We start from the raw sequence: 19,838 nt of genomic DNA, 5'->3' as shown, positions 1-19,838 counted from the left end.
CATACAAAGTTAAAGAGCCTGAAAGAACGTTTACATAATTATGTCCAAATCTAATTCATTTGATGATCAGCTCAAAATATCCAATTCTCAGGTTTTCTGTCTTCTCCCTTCCGTTTGAACATTTTAGTGAAGCTGCTTTTATTACTTTTTTATATCTGTTCTATTTGTTCGCAAATCTAATTAAGCCTTCCCGATCTATTATTACCAGTCATTAATTTTCTTACTATAATATATTTGAAACGCTTAATTTCGTACTAATTCGGTGAATGATCGCCCTCCTCATCCCTTTCCCTCCCCTCTTGCCTAACAAACTTGATTAAGAGCATGTGCATCCATTCTATCAAGAATGTTGCCTTAATTTTCTCCTTTTCCTCCATCACGCATCACGTATCCCCTAACCTTCCAACCCCTACACATCACGCTGAGCTTGTTAGTGTTTCTGCCACACCTTCTCTGTCGCGACAATGACAATGTACCGTCCTCTGCTTGAAGAGGAGGGCAGATGCGAGGAATGGGATTTTACCTCTTCGGAATACGAAGTGGATTTTAACGAAAGTGAGGAGGATGAAGAGATCTGGACTACCGATCAGCTGCAGGAGTGTAAGATTTCTTTCTTTCATCCTCATCTGTCCTTCCTCCCTCTTTTTTTGTCACCAAGTAAATAATTCATTTTTTGTTATGATAGCTCATATTACACGCGCGCGCGCGTATGTGTGTGTGTGTGTGTGTGTGTGTGTGTGTGTCATCATGGTCTGACACGGGATAGACTCGCAATCGCCAGCCAGTTACCCTCCACGTCTGAACTTGGAGCTCAGAAGGGATGGATCTCTGGGTACGGCTGAAACCTCACACTCTCACACACCCGATGTCTGTTCACTGTGGGGTGGACAGGGGGCACGAATTAAGTAGTAGGACTCGAACCAAGGTCCTCAGGCTCACCACACCCGCACGCTGACCAATTGGCCACCGACTCCCGTGTGTGTGTGTGTGTGTGTGTGTGTAATTTCCCTATGGTCTGACCACGCGATAGACGCGATCGCAAGCCAATATTCTCCCCGATTGAGCGAGCTCACAAGTGACGGATCTCTGGGTAAGGCTGTCACACCCTCACACACCCGGAAGACGAGACACTTCTCTTGACATTCACTGGTGGGTGGACAGAGGGCAGGGATTAAAGGAGACTGCCCATTCCTCTCCGCTCTGCCCAGGAATCGAACCCAGGACCTCTAGGTCGTGAGGCGAGCGCGTTGGCCGTTACCCTACGAAGCTCCATGTGTGTGTGTGTGTGGGGGGGTTGTGGGGAGAGTCGGTGTGGGTGGGTGGGCGGGTGTGGATGGCTGTATGTGTGGGTGTGATGAACTTATGATATCTCCATGGTCTAGCCAGTATTAGAGTATAGTTTCTGTTCTGAAATTTTTACTCCTTTAATATTTATGTTTCATATTTTTTATGTTTCAGTTAAATTGAAGACGATGTACGTGATTTAAGTGACTTCATTTTATCTGTTAATGAGGCATTAATAATATATCACTTTCTTTTCTTGCTACTCGTAGCAACGAAGCTTCTCGGGAACGATGAGAAGACATACGGCGACCCGGAGCAGGACACGGAAAAGGTGAGTGTTTCTGATGCCTACGGTGACCAGTCTGCCAGCCAGCTTGGATCTTGGGTAAGATGACGTCATACCACAATGATTCTCTCCCTCAAAACTGACAGTTATAAATTAGCAGTTTTAGGAGAAACCTTATTCCTACAGAAAATTATCACTATAAATTTAAATAATTATCCATTAACTCCCCTATCTTATTTATCTATACACACACACACACACACACACACACACACACACACACACACACACACATTTATCTATCTATCTATCAATCTACCTACCTATCTACTTCTCTCTCTCTCTCTCTCTCTCTCTCTCTCTCTCTCTCTCTCTCTCTCTCTCTCTCTCTCTCTCTCTCTCTCTCTCTCTCTCTCTCTCTCTCTCTCTCTCTCATCATCATCATTTCGTTTAACGTCCGTTTTCACTTTTCCTAAGCGGTTGGACGCTTTATGACTCTCCTCCATTCTACTCTGTCTTCTGCCAGATGCTCATCCAATCCCATCAATGCCAAGTCTTCCTGTCTACACCTTCTCCACGTTTTCCTAGGTCAACCAACTGGTCTGTATCCTCCCCTGCTCTCTTCACATGTCCAACCAAACCATCGGAGTCTTTCCCTTCTGAGCAGTTTCCAGGTCCTCTACTCCACATCTGTTAGCTACATCTGCACCACTGCCTGCAACATAATTATGCACAAGACTGAATTTACACCTACTCCCTTTCCACAGCATCCACGTGGATATTTTCCTGATTTAATCTTTTCTTTTGCTTCATTTCCAGTCACCATGTATTTTGTTTTTTCCATATTAATTTTCAAACCTCTCTCTGCCATTCCTTCCTTTCATTTATTAAACTTTTCTTTCACTTTTTCTGCTGTCTCTGCATTTACTACCAAGTCATCTGCATACAGCATTCCCATGGTGCCTCTCCTCTTGCTTCCTTTGTTGCCTCCTCCATTACTGCATGTTATAAACAAGAGCGGGTTAAGGGCAGATCCCTGGTGAACCCTCACTCCAATTTCGAACTCATTTGATGTTCCCTTAATTCCCACCACTGTTTTCATTCTCGATTTTGTACCTTCATATAGTCCCATCACCGATTCAACCAATCTTTCTGGTACTCTGCCTTCTCAATGCCCATCTTATAATTTCCCTTGGTACTCTGTCAAGTGCCTTCTCTAGATCTAAAATAACATGATACAATCTCCTTCTCTTCTCCATAAACCCTTCCTGAAGCCCTCTCATAGTATATATTGCTTCAGTTGTTGATCTCCCAGGGCAAAAGCCAAACTGACATTTATCGATTCTTATTATCCTTCTCAGCCTCTTCTCCAGGACTTTTTCATATACCTTCATGCCATGCTCCAGTAACCTTATCCCCCTATAGTTACCACATTTCAAAGCATCTCCTTTCCCTTTAAAAATGGGTATAGTGTAGCTTCCTTTCCAGTCTTCTGGTATCTCTCCCTTTTTTAATACATTGTTTAACACTCTTGTCAATTCCACCACTCCTTCCTTTCCTTCTGCTTTTATTAAATCTACTGTTAGGCCTGAAGGTCCTGCTGCTCTACCATTTTTCATTTCCTTAAGTGCTTCTTTCACTTCCTCTTCCGTAATTTTTTCTTGAGGTCCTTCTACTTTTTCAGTTTCATTTATCGTATATTCATTTTCCTCATTTAACAGACATACAGTTCACTGAAATATTTACTCCATCTTTCCAATATCATTTCTTTTTCCACCATGATGTTCCCTCCTTCATCTTTTACAAACATTGCCCCAACTACATCTGCTCTTTCTCTTTTCATTTGTTTTGCAATTTTAACCATCTCATTTTTTTTTTAATTTCTCCCTTCTTACTCCCTCACCCACTTTTCTGTTGCCTTTTTCTTTGCCTTCGCTACCTCTTTTCTTGCCTTTTTCTTCTTTTCTTTAAACACTTCTCAATCTTCCTCCTCCTTTGTCTTCTGCCATTTCTTGTATGCCTCCTTCTTTTCCTTGATGGCCTGCTGCACTATTTCATTCCAGCACCATGTCTCTCATTCCTTTCTTCTAATTCATTTTGTTTCACCAAACACTTCTCTCCTTGATTTCATGATAGTTTCTTTCAATTGTTCCCATCCTCCATTATTTTCCTCATATTCCCTTGTCACTCTTTGTTGAAACTCTTCTGATTTCCTTCCACACTTTTATTTTTCTTTCTTTTTTCTTTTTTTATCTTATTCTTCCCTATCTTCGTGACTATGTCAGCACTCAGAAGTCTATGTTGTGGCAGGCATGCTTCCCCGGGATCACCTTCACGTCTTTTATCCAAAAATCTTCATCCTTTCTGTACTCTCTCTCTCTCTCTCTCTCTCTCTCTCTCTCTCTCTCTCTCTCTCTCTCTCTCTCTCTCTCTCTCTATACACACACACACACACACACACACACACACACACACACACACACACACACGGTAGCTCAGTGGATAGAGCGTCTGCCTCACAGCCAGAAGGACTGGGGTTCGATTCCCCAGCCGGGTGAAGATAAGTTGGGTTTATCTTCTTTCACGTGTAGCCCATGTTCACCTAGCAGTGAGTACGTACGCGACGTCAGCCAAGGAGTTGTGACCTCGTTGTCGCGGTGTGTTGTGTGTGAGTGCTCTCAGTCCCACCCAAAGATCGGTACTATGAGCTCTGTGCTCTTCTGTAGGGGAACAGCTAGCTGTCTTGAGAGAGACCCGCAGCAGACCAAGAGGTGAATTACTCACACACACACACACACACACACACTTATCTCTCACCTAAACCTACCAGTTATGTAAAATTCTTTGACTACTTGAACTTTAAAGTGGAGCACCTCTTGACTCAGTCTCCCTTCGGTGAAATCTCCATCTTATGAGATTTCAATGTTCACCACCAGCTTTGCTTTCATCCTGTTTCACTGACCAGCCTAGTGAACAAGCCTACAACTTTGCTCTCCTCAATGATCTAGAGCAGTTGGTTCAGCACCCTACACGTATTTCCGACCGTCTTGGAGACACGCCCAACATGCTAGAACGTTTTCTTATTTCTAACTCTTCGTCTTTCTCTGTTGAAATATTTTCTCCGTTAGGCTCTCCCGATCGCAACCTTATTTTTGTATTCTGTTCTATCGCTCCTGTACAGCCTCTGGACCAACCGAAGAGGTGGTGCTTCTGGCATTTTATTTCAGCTCGGTGGGACGACCTTTCAGATTTCCCGTGGAATGATTATTACCTCTAGCTCAGATACCCCTCTGTGTGTGCCCAGTGCACTCCTGCTGATTATCTTTACATTTCGGCCCGGAATCGTGTCAAATCTATTTTATCCACAGTAAATGTGAAAAATACTTGCTTTTTTCATTCTTCATGAGACTTTTGGCGTCTAGCCAAAAATATCTCCTCTAATTTCACTTCATCTTTCCCTCCCCTCCCAAATCCTGACGGCAGCACCGCCGTCTCATCTATCTCTAAGATTGAATTCTTCTCTCAAACTTTCTAAAAAAAACTCCACTCTGGACGATTCTGGGCATCTTCCTCCTACTCATCCCCCCTCTGACTCTTTTATGCCTGTTCTTAGGATTCTTAAGAATCACGTTTTATATGCCCTCTCTGGTCTCAATCCTCAGGAGGCTTATGGACCTGATGAAGTGCCTCCTATTGTCCTTGAAAATTGTCCTTCCGTGCTGACACCATGTCTGGTCAAACTCTTTCGTCTCTGCTTTTCAACATCTACCTTTCCTTCCTGCTGGAACTACGCCTACATTCAACCTGTGCCCAAGAAGGGTGACCATAGCTGGGCACGATAACAGAAAACCTTATTCCCGATAACTGATAATAGAAAAACTTATCGGTGATAACCGATATTCGTTAATTGGAGACAGAAATATAGGCGATAACCGATACCCGATATAAATCCACAATTCCGATACTAGCTAGAGATAAGTCCGGTAGGCGAAAACGATACTATATTGATATTTCAAATAAAAAACATAGATGAATTCAAATTTTCATTATATATATTTTAGAAAACTTACAAAACCTGAAAACCACACGTTGACACGTACCTATGGACGGTAATACTAGAAACGCTTGAACCGGTGTTGTGTTATTCGGCGTCCCCACCATCAAAAGCTGGCGCTTTTCTTTGCAAACACTGGTCTCTCGTGAACTGCGCATGCTCAAACCAGCAAGCGTAGACCTATACACTCTCACAAGCTTTTTAACTGTAATTAAGAGTTGCTGGAAGGCTGAATCAGACATACAGTACCGCTACCACCATCCCCGCTGTTTCTAGAACGACACTCTGTACGAGTTGTATTTATATGTACAGAGTGTCGTTCTAGAAACAGCGAGGATGGTGGTACTGTATGTCTGAGTCCGCCTTCCAGCAACTCTTAATGTGTTAAAAAGCTTTGTGGGGTTCTTGAAAGGTCTGGACTTCCGAAAATCCCGTAAATTCTCAGCAATAAAAAAACATAAAATAAAATAACTGAAAATTGAGTTATCAGACTCACAGCCCCTCTAGTCCTTATTCCTCCCACGGGCTTCCCTAGACCTGAGTATACAATCGCTCTGGAATTGTGGATACTACAGGCAGGAAAACCCCACGATGGAGAACGTGTTGTGGGAGGACGGTGAGAGGTGACGTCCGCTCGCGTCGAAGTCTGGGCAGGAAATGCTTGGAAGATGGCGGCCGTCCCACACTGCTCAGGCCGGGTTCCGCGGTCAAGATGCCAGCTCTCGCCATACGGCATCTCGTTTTCTGTGCAACACTTACGCTAAAAACGCCCTAACGGCTATGGATTGTTATTTATTAATAACCTAACGCATGCAATTGGTCATAGTGGGTCATGCAGCCCACACATAGCTCAGCGTTGGCAGTATTAACGAAATGATTTGTGGTGGCGCGCGTTCCCGCCTTCAAGTGTTTCTTCCCGCTCTCTCAATCAAAATGGCGGGGACTTCCGCGGTAACTCTCCACTGGCCACTCCCTGAATAATGACTCATGACAAGCTTTGCGAGACTGTACAGGTCTACACTTACTGGTCTGTACATGCGCAGTTCACGAGAGACCAGTGTTTGTTAACAAAAGCGCCAGCTTTTGACGATGGGACACCAAATAACACAACACCGGGTGTCTTCAATACCATGGCATGCTCACAAACGAATATGGAATATCAAATTTGAGGCAGTGAATAAATCATTTTGGGAGCAAAGTTAAATGATTTTTCTCTTTAATAAATTGATTTTTGAGTAACATAAAAAAATAACCTATTGTTTTAATGTTGATGATCTAACTATGAAATCTCTACACCGAAGATATTTCATATCCTGAAGTTTTTTCATACAACACCGGGTGCCCGGGCCACGCATGCGCATTAGGGAGGAGACAACGTTTTTTTTTTCTTCAGAGGCGGAAAAAATAGCGATTATCGCTAGTTTGGTTACAAAAGTAACGAAGATACCAATATATTTTTAAATAATTACCGGATGGCCGATAAACCGATTTTGTTATCAGCGATAAAGTATCGCGATAAATTATCGCGATAACGCCCAGCTATGAGGGTGACTGCTCCAATTCCTCAAACTACCGTCCAGCAGCTTTACTATCCTGTCTCTCTAAAGCTTTTGAATCAATCCTTATCCGGAAGATTCTTAAGCATCTATCCACTTCTGACCTTCTATTTGATCGCCAGTATGAGTTCTGCAAGGGGTGTTCTACTGGTGATCTACTTGCTTTCTTAACTGACTCCTGATCATCCTCTCTTAGCTGTTTCGGTGAAACTTTTGCTGTTGTCTTAGACATTTCAAAAACCTTTGATAGAGTCTGGGATAAATCTTTGATTTCCAAACTACCCTCCTACATATTCTATCCTTCTCTCTGTACTTTCATCTTCAGTTTCCTTTCCACCTGTTCGATCTCTGCTTTGATAGACGGCCACTGTTCTTCCCCTAAACCTATCAACAGTGGTGTCCCGCAGGGCTCTGTCCTATCTTCCACTCTCTGTTGTTCATTGATGATCTTTCTAAAACAAACTATCCTATCCACTTGTAAGCCGATGACTTGATATCTACTTTATACTACTCAACATCTTTTGATAGAAGACCCTCCCAACAGGAACTACATGATTCCAGGCTGGAGGCCACAAAACGCCTAACTTCAGACCTTACCATCATTTCTGAGTGGGGCAGGAGGAACCTGGTGTCCTTCAACGGCTCAAAAATTCAATTTCTCCACCTATCACCTCGACACAATCTTCTAAACACCTATCCCCTTTTCTTCGATAACACCCAGCTGTCACCTTCTTCTGCAATAAACATCCTCGGCTTATCCCTCACTCAAAATCTCAACTGAAAACTTAACATCTCTCTTACTAAATCAGCTCTCTCGAGGTTGCGCGTTCTGTATGTCTCCGCCAGTTCTTATCCCCCGCACACATGCTTTCCATATACAGGGGCCTTGTCCACCCTCGTACAGAGTATGTATCTCATGTGTGAGGGAGACTCCACACACACGGCTCTCTTGGAGAGAGTAAAGTCAATGGCTTTTCATCTCATCAGCTCCCCTTCTCTTACTGACAGTCTTCTACCTCTTAAATTCCGTCGCCATGTTGCCTCTCTTTCTATGTTCTGTCAATATTTTCATGCTGACTGCTCTTCTGAACTTGCTTACTGCATGCCTCCCACCTTCCTGCAGCCCTGCTGCACTCAACTTTGTACTCTATCTTATCCCTATACTATCAAAAATTCTTATGCAAGAATTAACTAGCATCTTCATTCTTTCATCCTTACACTGATAAACTCTGCAACAGCCTTCCTTCATCTGTATTTCCTCATGCCGATAACTTGACCTCTTTCAAGAGGAGTGTATCAAGACACCTCTCCACCTGAAACTGAAATCTTCATTGGCCACTCATTACTTTTATCTTTTATAGGAGCAGCAATTAGTGGGCTTTTTTTGCTATACTTTCTTTTTGCTTGAGCTGCTTCCTTTACTGTAAAAAAAAAAAAACATATAACCCACAACAAGTTATATCCTAGTTTCTTAAGAAAACATTGTGTGGAGATGTCATGTTGGCCCAGGATCTGGGCTGGATGGAGGACCAATGTTGGAAGGTTACTTTCTGTGCCCACAAAACTTGTATTCAACTTCGCATCATCGACAGAAATGCTTTGCTCATATGGGACATGATGACTAAAGAAACAGGTGTGTATTAGAGATTACAAGAAATAGACCAATTTGAAATCGTAACTTCAGTCAGTACAGAGTAAATTTCAGTATATTTCAATATTTAAAGACAAGATTGAACACAGCATACAAAAATACTGTACTTACATGTAGATGTGCTTTACATAGTGTACCATGTGTTCCACAACCCTATTGCAGCTGATTTTATGACATTAGAGAAATCTACACCTCTGTGGCTCTGAGGACAACATTGAAGCATAATTTGGGTATTGAAATCCTAATTTGGAGAAGAACGAGTAATATGTTTGATGGGTACTTGAGAGAAATTCAATGAATTGAATTCTAATTATTTTTCACACAGAAAGCCAAGTATCCAAAGTCGGTGTTCTTCATCGTCGGCAATGAGTTCTGTGAAAGATTTTCATATTATGGCATGAAAGGTTAGTTTATTAAAAATAACATTGTTGTGGTTTATATAATATTGTGGCTTTTCACAAATGCCCAGGAATATTACTGGTCATCATTAATGTCTACGAAAGAAAAAAATATTTTTCGTCAAAGACAGTCATATTTTATTTTTTCTTCCCCAGCCATCCTTATCCTGTACCTCACCAACCAGCTGAGATTCAGTGATGATACCTCCACAGTAATCTACCATGTGTGGTCTATGCTGTGCTACTTCACCCCAGTCCTGGGGGCAATCATAGCAGATGCCTGGCTTGGTCGTTTCAAGTAAGCACCGCACTCATTCGGATAAAAGTCAATCTCATGAAAGAGTATCCACCAAGGCAGTGGTGTGGTGCTTGAGGAATAGTTTTAGCCCCCTAAACTGTAGTGTCAGTAATAGTAGAAAAAATAGGTCATTTCAAATAATATCATAAAGTTTTGCTCTATGCAATGTAATAATTAATCAGCATAATTGTTTTACTTGTTAACTTTTAATATTCTCTCCACAGGACGATATTCTACATATCTATCATCTACGTACTTGGAAACACTGTCCTCTCCATGTCAGCAATTACTCCCATGGTTACCGACTTGACATTACAAAAGTGAGTAATGGACTCTACCCTCAAAATTAACGGTTTACAACCCACTGGTATTGATATTTTTTTCCAAGGGCTTCATTGATGTCAAAGTTTTCATTCCTGTACAGTATTCGTGATACAAAAATATATTATCATAACCATTGATCAAATAATTCATATATATATATATATATATATATATATATATATCTATATATATATATATATATATATATATATATATATATATATATATATATATATATATATATATATATATATATATATATATATATATATATGTGTGTGTGTGTGTGTGTGAAAGAAAATATCATGGAAGCAGAGAGAGAAGTGTGTGGTGAAACAAAATGAATTAGAAGAAAGGAATGAGAGACATGGTGCTGGAATGAAATAGTGCAGCAGGCCATCAAGGAAAAGAAGGAGGCATACAAGAAATGGCAGAAGACAAAAGAGGAGGAAGATAGAGAGGTGTTTAAAGAAAAGAAGAAAACGGCAAGAAAAGTGGTAGCGAAGGCAAAGAAGAAAGCAACAGAAGAGTGGGTGAGGGAGAAAGAAGGGAGAAATTTAAAAAATGAGATGGTTAAAATTGCAACAAATGAAAAGAGAAAGAGGTGATGTAGTTGGGGCAATGTTTGTAAAAGATGGAGGGAACATCATGGTGGAAAAAGAAATGATATTGGAAAGATGGAGTAAATATTTCAATGAACTCTTATATGAGGAAAATGAATATACGATAAATGAAACTGAAAAAGTAGAAGGCCCTCAAGAAAAAATTACAGAAGAGGAAGTGAAAGAAGCACTTAAGGAAATGAAAAATGGTAGAGCAGCAGGACCTTCAGGCCTAACAGTAGATTTAATAAAAGCAGAAGGAAAGGAAGGAGTGGTGGAATTGACAAGAGTGTTAAACAATGTATTAAAAAAGGGAGAGATACCAGAAGACTGGAAAGGAAGCTACACTATACCCATTTTTAATGGGAAAGGAGATGCCTTCAAATGTGGTAACTATAGGGGGATAAGGTTACTGGAGCATGGCATGAAGGTATATGAAAAAGTCCTGGAGAAGAGGCTGAGAAGGATAATAAGAATCGATAAATCTCGGTTTGGCTTTTGCCCTGGGAGATCAACAACTGAAGCAATATATACTATGAGAGGGCTTCAGGAAGGGTTTATGGAGAAGAGAAGGAGATTGTATCATGTTATTTTAGATCTAGAGAAGGCACTTGACAGAGTACCAAGGGAAATGATAAGATGGGCATTGAGAAGGCAGAGTACCAGAAAGATTGGTTGAATCGGTGATGGGACTATATGAAGGTACAAAATCGAGAATGAAAACAGTGGTGGGAATTAAGGGAACATCAAATGAGTTCGAAATTGGAGTGAGGGTTCACCAGGGATCTGCCCTTAGCCCGCTCTTGTTTATAACATGCAGTAATGGAGGAGGCAACAAAGGAAGCAGGAGGAGAGGCACCATGGGAATGCTGTATGCAGATGACTTGGTAGTAAATGCAGAGACAGCAGAAAAAGTGAAAGAAAAGTTTAATAAATGGAAGGAAAGAATGGCAGAGAGAAGTTTGAAAATTAATATGGAAAAAACAAAATACATGGTGACTGGAAATGAAGCAAGAGAAAAGATTAAATCAGGAAAATATCCACGTGGAAGCTGTGGAAAGGGAGTAGGTGTAAATTCAGTCTTGTGCATAATTATGTTGCAGGCAGTGGTGCCACCTTAGATGGTCAGGCCTTAGAAATGTAAGAGAAGTGCAGAATTTTACATGCCCAGCTTGTGGAAGGAGACAGCAAGGACAAGAAACTGAGAGGGATGAACTACAGGTGAATGGAGGAAAGTTGGATGAGGTAGAACATTTCTTTTATTTGGGAGATGTTCTGGACTGTGTGGCGGGAGTGCAGAGAACAGTGAGAGCGAGAGTGGCGGCAGCATGGTTAAAGTGGAGGGAGGTGGCTAGTCTACTCACAAATCATAGCATCCCTCTAAAGAGCAGAGCAGGGGTGTACCAAGTATGTATTAGATCAGTGATGTTGTATGGAGCAGAAACATGGACTCTAACTAGAAAATTGATGGAGGTATTGAGAGCAAGTGATTGCAGAGTGCCAAGGTATATGGCGGGGATTAGGTGGCAAGATAGGGTGCCCAGTGCAGATGTAGCTAACAGATGTGGAGTAGAGGACCTGGAAACAGTGCTCAGAAGGGAAAGACTCCGATGGTTTGGACATGTGAAGAGAGCAAGGGAGGATACAGTGGTGGGAGTTTTGGAGAGATTAGAGGTAGAAGGAAGGAGACCAGTTGGTAGACCTAGGAAAACGTGGAGGTGCATAAAGGAAGACTTGGCATTGATGGGATTGGATGAGGATCGGGCAGAAGACAGAGTAGAATGGAGGAGAGCCTTTAAGTGTCCAACCGCTCAGGAAGAGTGAAAACGGATGTTAAACGAAATGATGATGGTGATGATGATGATGATATATATATATATATATATATATATATATATATATATATATATATATATATATATATATATATATATATATATATATATATATATATATATACATATATATACACACACACACACACACACACACACAGACACGCTCACACTTTGTGATTCACATTTCAGAGTCCTGTCCTTCACTGGGTTGTTCCTGATAGCCTTGGGAACAGGAGGCATCAAACCATGCGTTTCAGCTTTTGGAGGAGACCAGTTCGTGCTGCCTCAGCAGGAGCGGCAACTCTCTCAATTTTTCTTCGTCTTCTACTTTAGGTAAGATATAGTAGTGAGTTACCCCCCTCCCCATATATATATATATATATATATATATATATATATATAAATATATATATATATATAAATATATATATATAGATATATATATATATATAACCGTAAGATTCAAAAGCACCTTTCCACTTCTGACCTTCTATCTGATCGCCAGTATGGGTTCACTGGTGATCTCCTAGCCTTCTTAACTGACTCTTGGTCATCCTCTCTTAACCGTTTCGGTGAAACTTGTGCTATTGCGCTGGACATATCAAAAGCTTTTGATAGGGTCTGGCACAAATCTTTGCTTTCTAAACTACCCTCCTACGGTTTCTATCCTTCTCTCTGTACCTTTATCTCCAGTTTACTTTCTGACCTTTCTATTTCTGCCGTGGTAGACGGTCACTGTTCTTCTAAATCTATTAACAGTGGTGTCCCACAGGTTCTGTCCTATCTCCCACTCTTTTCTGTTGTTCATTGATGATCTTCTTTCCAAAACGAACTGTCCTATCCATTCCGATGATTCCACTGCATTATTCAACTTCTTTTAATAGAAGACCCACCCTTCAGGAACTTAACGACTCAAGGCTGGAGGCTGCAGAAGCCTCAGACCTTACTATTATTTCCGAAAGAAGAACCTGGTGTCCTTCAACGCCTCAAAAACACAGTTTCTCCACCTATCCACTCGACACAATCTTCCAAACAACTATCCCCTATTCTTTGACAACACCCAGCTATTACCTTCCTCAACACTAAACATCCTCGGTCTATCCTTAACTCAAAATCTCAACTGGAAACTTCATATCTCATCTCTTACTAAATCAGCTTCCTCGAGGCTGGGCGTTCTGTACCGTCTCCGCCAGTTCTTCTCCCCTGCACAGTTGCTGTCCATATACAGGGGCCTTGTCCGGAGTATGCATCTCATGTGTGGGGGCTCCACACACAGCTCTTCTGGACAGAGTGGGCAAAGGCTCTTCGTCTCATCAGCTCTCCTCCTCATACTGATAGTCTTCTACCTCTTAAATTCCGCCGCAATGTTGCCTCTCTTTCTATCTTCTATCGATATTTCCACGCTGACTGCTCTTCTGAACTTGCTAACTGCATGCCTCCCCCCCTTTCTACTCATGCTCATCCCTATACTGTCCAAACCCCTTATGCAAGAGTTAACCAGCATCTTCACTCTTTCTTCCCTCACGCTGGTAAACTCTGGAACAATCTTCCTTCATCTGTATTTCCTCCTGCCTACGACTTGAACTCTTTCAAGAGGAGGTATCAGGACACCTCTCCTCCCGAAACTGACTTATCTTTCGCCACCTCTTTGGATTCTTTTGGGATTAATGTTTACTTTTGTGCCCTTGAGCTGTCTCCTTTAAAAAATATATATATATATATATATATATATATATATATATATATATATATATATATATATATATATATATATATATATATATATATATATATATATATATATATATATATATATATATATATATATATATATATATATATATATATATATATATATATATATATATATATATATATATATATATATATATATATATATATATATATATATATATATATATATATATATAATATATATATATATATATATATATATATATATATATGATATATATATATATATGTTAGTGGTAATATATAAACAAGTGTGAAGTGTGTTTGACATCTGACCAAAATTTGTTGGTTCAAAATCATTCAGGGGCAATTATACTTTTAAATAGTCTAAAACATGTGTCTAAATTATGGGAGATTATATATCTCATTTTGTTTCTTTGAATTAAAGGAGACAACGATAAGAGCTTTGCAAGATATTTTAGGTCGTAATACTGATAAGAAATGAAATTATAGATATTTCCTGTAAATATGGGAATAATGCACCAAATAAGGCAAAGAAACTAAGAAATGAAAAAAAATATTTCTGACACTTTAAACAGATCAACAGTATGCTGTAAACTGGCAATCTTAGTGGGGTCACTCTTTTTATTTAAGAATAGATAAGGTTTTGCATAATAAGTAATTAAGACAGCTACTGATGAAACTTTTATAGAATGTAATTTTTGCCATCATTTGCAGTATTAATGCTGGGTCATTGCTGTCCACCTTTGTCACACCAATCCTGAGAGATGATGTCTCTTGCTTTGGCGAAGACTGTTACTCTCTTGCATTTGGTGTACCTGCAATTCTGATGTTGGTTGCTGTGGGTGAGTACTCTTTTTATATTCTTAAATTTTGTTGCACATTCAAATTGTGGTATTATTATTATTATTATTATTATTATTATTATTATTATTATTATTATTATTATTATTATTATTATTATTATTATTACTATTATTATTATTATTATAATTGTTATTCTTAATAGTAGTAGTAGTAGTAGTAGTAGTAGTAGTAGTAGTAGTAGTAGTAGTGGTATAGTAGTTGTAGTAGTAGTAGCAAAGATCTTATAAATGGTAAGATGCACCACTAATTGTAGTTGCTTTTGGGAAATGTACAGTCAAACCTCAACATCCGTGGATTTATCATCCACGGCTTTGAATATCTGCAGGGTAGCCCATGGATATTATCATGTTGAAATTTGGGTATCTGACCATTTTCTTGAGCACTTTTGTGGCCAGCCAAATGCACTTGTGGCTCAGAGCACACCCCGCTGCCACCCCATACACCTTCATTTTTGCAGTAACCATGCTTGTGGTTGGTGTATATAAGTACAATAGGCACGTCTACTATGTGACTACAAGTAATCCTCAAGTTATGACGGGGTTGGGGACCGACAGGCTGGTCATAAGTCGAATTGGTCCTAAGTCAAAATATGTCAAAAAATAAAATAAAATTGTATTCAAATGTCCTGATGTGGATAGGGGAGGGTTTCCCTGCCTCTTATTATTTGTAAAATTCCCCACAGATAATTAATGAAATGAAGCTGTGCCATTAAATCGCGTATGCATGACGTCACACAAAATCGAGTTTTGCGGCGATTTTCTCCTATTATTTAAAAAACTGTTTACATTTTCGTTAATAGCAATTCACTCGTCCCTAGATAATATCAAAACAATATACCTGTTAGTCCCAAGTAAATCTGACTGATTTTAGATTTTCTGCAAATTCACTAATGCAATTTTTTTTTTCAGAGATACGGCCTTTTAAAGATTTCATATAGTTCCATCCGTCATATTTCTTCCCCAATATGAAAGATTACTAAGACTAATTGAATAAAGCCCCCTTCACACTGTGCCAACTCTGGGCCACGACAACCCACGACTCCTGTGTTCACGAAGTCTTGGATGTTAATGTGAAAAGGTCGCACATGTCCTGAAAGAGGTCTAGAAACGCTTGCCAGATGCTGAGCGGACATCGGGAGGGAAGCGTGAGGTCATGAGGGCTAGTGCTAAAAAGTATTCCATGTTAAACTTCCACGGCAAGAGTCAACAACAATCTGGCCCAACAGTCATTTCAGATTGAAGTCTGAGGGAGGTCGGGGACAATCGTCAAGACTGTCCCCAAACCGTCTTGGCCTGTCTTGAGACAATCATAAAAACTGTCAGGGCCATTTTTTTAAATTTTGACCGTTTCTTGTCAGCACAGTCGTCGGTGCCGACTACTTAAAAATAATGAGGGACTGTCATGACGACAGTCTTCGTCTAATGAAGGATGTTCGTGAGGACTGTTGGCTCAGAAATATTGGCTAACACGTTGTCGGGATGTTGGCGGGATACTGACTGCCAACAAGTTGGCAACGTGTCCCAAGACTAGATATTTTTAGATGGCGGCCGTCCAGTCTTTGCGGAGCATCCATTGGCAATACCAGGGTCACTGACCTTGTTTTTGCTGATGATGCATTAATCCAGGTGGAGTTGCTGGAGGTTTTGGTGATGGCTCTCGAGGCACTGCATGAAGAGGCGAAGCCCTTGGGACTTCAGGTCTCCTGGGCCAAGACCAAGGTACAGGTGTTTGGAGGCTTGTTAGATGAAGCAGTACAGTCTGTTCTTGTATGTGGCAAGGACGTTGAGATCTCAGAAAGTTTCAGATATCTTGGTAGCGTAGTTCATAACAACGATGAGTCTCGCCAGGAAGTCTTATGGCGGATTGGGCTGGCCCACGGTGTTATGGACTCACTCAACATGAGTATATGGTGTTGTCGATACCTGTGCAGAAAGAGAAAGGTCCGGATCTTCAGGTCCCTTGTGCTCTCTGTCTTACTCTACTCTATGGTTGTGGGACATGGACACTAAATGGGGACTTGGAGAGATGGATTGATGCCTTTGGTAATAAATGTCTATGCAGAATCATGGGATATCGCTGGAACGACTTTGTGTCAAACTGGCGATTACTCCGTGAGACTGATTCAACATATATTACCTGCATAGTCTGTCAACGCCAACTCCGGCTATACGGGCATGTGGCACATTACCCTGAAGCTGATCCTGCTCATCAGGTTGTCTCTGTAAGAGACAATCCTGAGTGGAGGAGGCCAAGGGGATGTCCACGGAGTTTGTGGCTTGAGCAAGTCGATAGATCCTGCCGGGAGGTACTCGGGTTGGGAAAGGGGCCTGCATGGAGACTCGCCCGGAGGGACCCCCGGGCCTGGTGTCGTAGGGTGGGCAAGGCGATGCTCCCCCTGACGTATGCCCTCACTGATTGATTGACCGTCCACCGACCACTTGGCAGTGTCGGCCAACTAATTTTTCTCGCTGGATATGGAGTCCTATTGCTCGTTTTCGGCCATTAATTTATCAAAATGCCACACTGCATCCTGCGGAGCAGCCAGGGATGAGTCCACATGCGTTGCTTAAGCATTTTTTTCTCCTTGGTCATTCTCCTACGGGCTTTGACTACCTTCACTGTGCCTATCATTTTGCAGTTGCAAGCACAACAACAACTTCGGGGCATGGCTACGTTTTACTAGCACAAATTTGGGAGCCATCACAACATGCACGCACTACTGCTGCCTCTCTCTGCACAATGGAAAGTCGCTGCCTATTATTATTATTATTATTATTATTATTATTATTATTATTATTATTATTATTATTATTACATATAGTTAATTTTATATAAAAAAAGTATTCCAACAGCAGCTATGGCAACATTTTCAGAAGTAGTAGTAGCAACATCAGTAACTATTTTCACACGGTTAGAAAATTTGTTAGATAAAAAACAAGGTTGACATACTAAACAGTTCTTAAAATTTGAACTCTTACATGGTAGTAGTTTGTTTTATAGCTCCAAATACCACAGCTTTGTGTATTTTACATGTTCATCACACTGAAAACCTGCATCTAAAGTTTATCAAATCATGGTAATCTTACACAATAAAATATCTGCCTGATAACTGCATCATGGGAAAGGAATTTCAGTGAACTTATTTTACCTCAGTGTTTGATGTGTGGATTATATGATTTAAAAGATTGTTTTAAAAATGATTTTGTCTGTGAATATATCGAATGTTGTATCACTGGGATAAAACTTTTAAATGTAGCTGTAGCAGTTCATTTTGATGGTAGGTGCAATTTTTGTTTCTACATGACTAAGAGTGTTTTTTTCTTTGCATGGTCATCAGTGATCTTATTGATTGGATATTTGACTCGGCTGTATAAAATCGTACCTCCACAAGGAACAATATTAAAAGAAGTCTCTGGATGCATTGGGGTAAGTGAATTTTGTTTATTATTTGTTCTTTACATTAATGCATGTTAAATTAAACGAGAGTTATGGTCCTGTCAAAAAACTGGCTGCTGCTGGTGGTGTTAACTATTTGAGTAGAACATAAAGTTTGAACAAACTGGTAAAAGCTACAGGGAATACATAATAACATACCGTTCTTGCCTTACTTAGGGCCATATTCCCGTCTCCCAACATCATCCTCGAAGGAAAACTTAGCATTTCCAAGGTACTCTGGTGTTCTGTGAACAGCTCTTTCCTCACCTGAAGGGGCGATGTCTCGCGACTCAGTGAGCTTGCTCCCTCAGCCTAGGGCTGGGGAGGACAGGCTATATCGGCCCCAAAATGCTTTGGTGTGACGTTATGGAGTATCAAAAGTACTTGCAGGTTAGGCCTGCTTGAGACCTGAGATTTCCTTGGTAGACCTCCAATATCAAAATAAAGTTACTGGTATTTTAATTCCATTTATATATATTTGCCGTTTTCCCGCAATAATTGAAAGCAGATTAACACCTTTCGACAATGATACACGATGTTTTGACCCTGTGACGCCTGAAATTCTGTTGCCGCTAGCAGATTCTCTCTCTCTCTCTCTGGCCTGGCTAAGCTTTAAAAATCATTTACTCACTCAGCAGAACACATTCGTCCCCTTGTGCGAGAAGCGAAATAACACTAATAAAAGCCCACCTTGGTTTAATAGCGAAATTAAACACTCAGTCAAGGAGAGAAAATTGTCTTACAGGTTAAAGAAAGAACAAAGCACGCCCGAAAACATTAGACTTTATAATGATGCCAGGCGACGAGTAAAAAGATTAGTATGTCAGGCAAAGCGCAGATATGAAGAAAATATTGCAGCCAACTGTAAAAATAATCCGAAATCTTTCTTCAGTTACATAAACAACAGAAAGGCGATCAAAAGTGGAATTGGACCTTTAACAAACAGCGACGGTGCACTAGTGACTGACAGCCAACACATTGCAAACCTCATAAAAAATTACTTTTCCTCGGCGTTTAATACTAACAGTCTTCCTCCCGCTACCACCAACACCAGTACTAATGTAAATCTCGAGCATGCATTGCCTAATTTTGAAATAACAACTGATGAAGTCCTTAAAGCTCTCCATTCACTTAAAACAAATAAAAGTCCCAGACCCGATAAAGTATATCCTATACTGCTTAAAGAAACAAAGAGCGAAATACTCTCCTCCCTCACAACCGTATTCAATATGTCCTTGCGACAAGGCATCGTCCCTTCGGATTGGAAAAAGGCTAACGTGACACCGATTTTTAAGAAAGGAGACAAAAAAATACCAGGTAACTACTGACCCATTAGTCTAACTTCAATTGTAGGTAAGCTACTTGAGAGCATAATTAGAGACAAAATTGTGAGTTACCTTGAAAGCCACTCATTAATTGGGGATTCACAACATGGCTTCCGTAACAAAAGATCCTGCCTATCAAACCTATTGACCTTTTATAACGACCCCTTCTCAGTTTATGATGTAACCAAATCATTGGCCGTAGTC

The 19,838-nt window shown here is 40.5% G+C and overlaps 1 protein-coding gene across 2 annotated transcripts in view; it reads left to right on the top strand.

Annotated features, from left to right (window-relative positions):
• Window positions 1-19,838, top strand: part of LOC127003753 (solute carrier family 15 member 2-like) — a 114,977-nt gene that overhangs the window by 28,244 nt on the left and 66,895 nt on the right. Inside the window, exons 1-8 of one of the 2 annotated variants that reach the window (XM_050870759.1) lie at window positions 1-600; window positions 1,554-1,615; window positions 9,157-9,235; window positions 9,386-9,527; window positions 9,752-9,847; window positions 12,481-12,624; window positions 14,725-14,852; window positions 18,212-18,300. The exon at window positions 1-600 is cut by the window's left edge and continues 202 nt beyond it. In XM_050870759.1, the coding sequence (XP_050726716.1) occupies window positions 465-600; window positions 1,554-1,615; window positions 9,157-9,235; window positions 9,386-9,527; window positions 9,752-9,847; window positions 12,481-12,624; window positions 14,725-14,852; window positions 18,212-18,300 (876 nt within the window). In that variant the 5' untranslated portion in view covers window positions 1-464. The remainder of the gene's footprint in view (window positions 601-1,553; window positions 1,616-9,156; window positions 9,236-9,385; window positions 9,528-9,751; window positions 9,848-12,480; window positions 12,625-14,724; window positions 14,853-18,211; window positions 18,301-19,838) is intronic. The other variant, XM_050870767.1, reaches the window with a different exon arrangement.

Source organism: Eriocheir sinensis, chromosome 3 (genome assembly GCF_024679095.1).
Source record: "Eriocheir sinensis breed Jianghai 21 chromosome 3, ASM2467909v1, whole genome shotgun sequence".
Taxonomy (NCBI): Eukaryota; Metazoa; Arthropoda; class Malacostraca; order Decapoda; family Varunidae; genus Eriocheir; species Eriocheir sinensis.
Note: the sequence above shows the minus strand (reverse complement) of the source record. Positions and strands in the feature narration are given on the sequence as shown.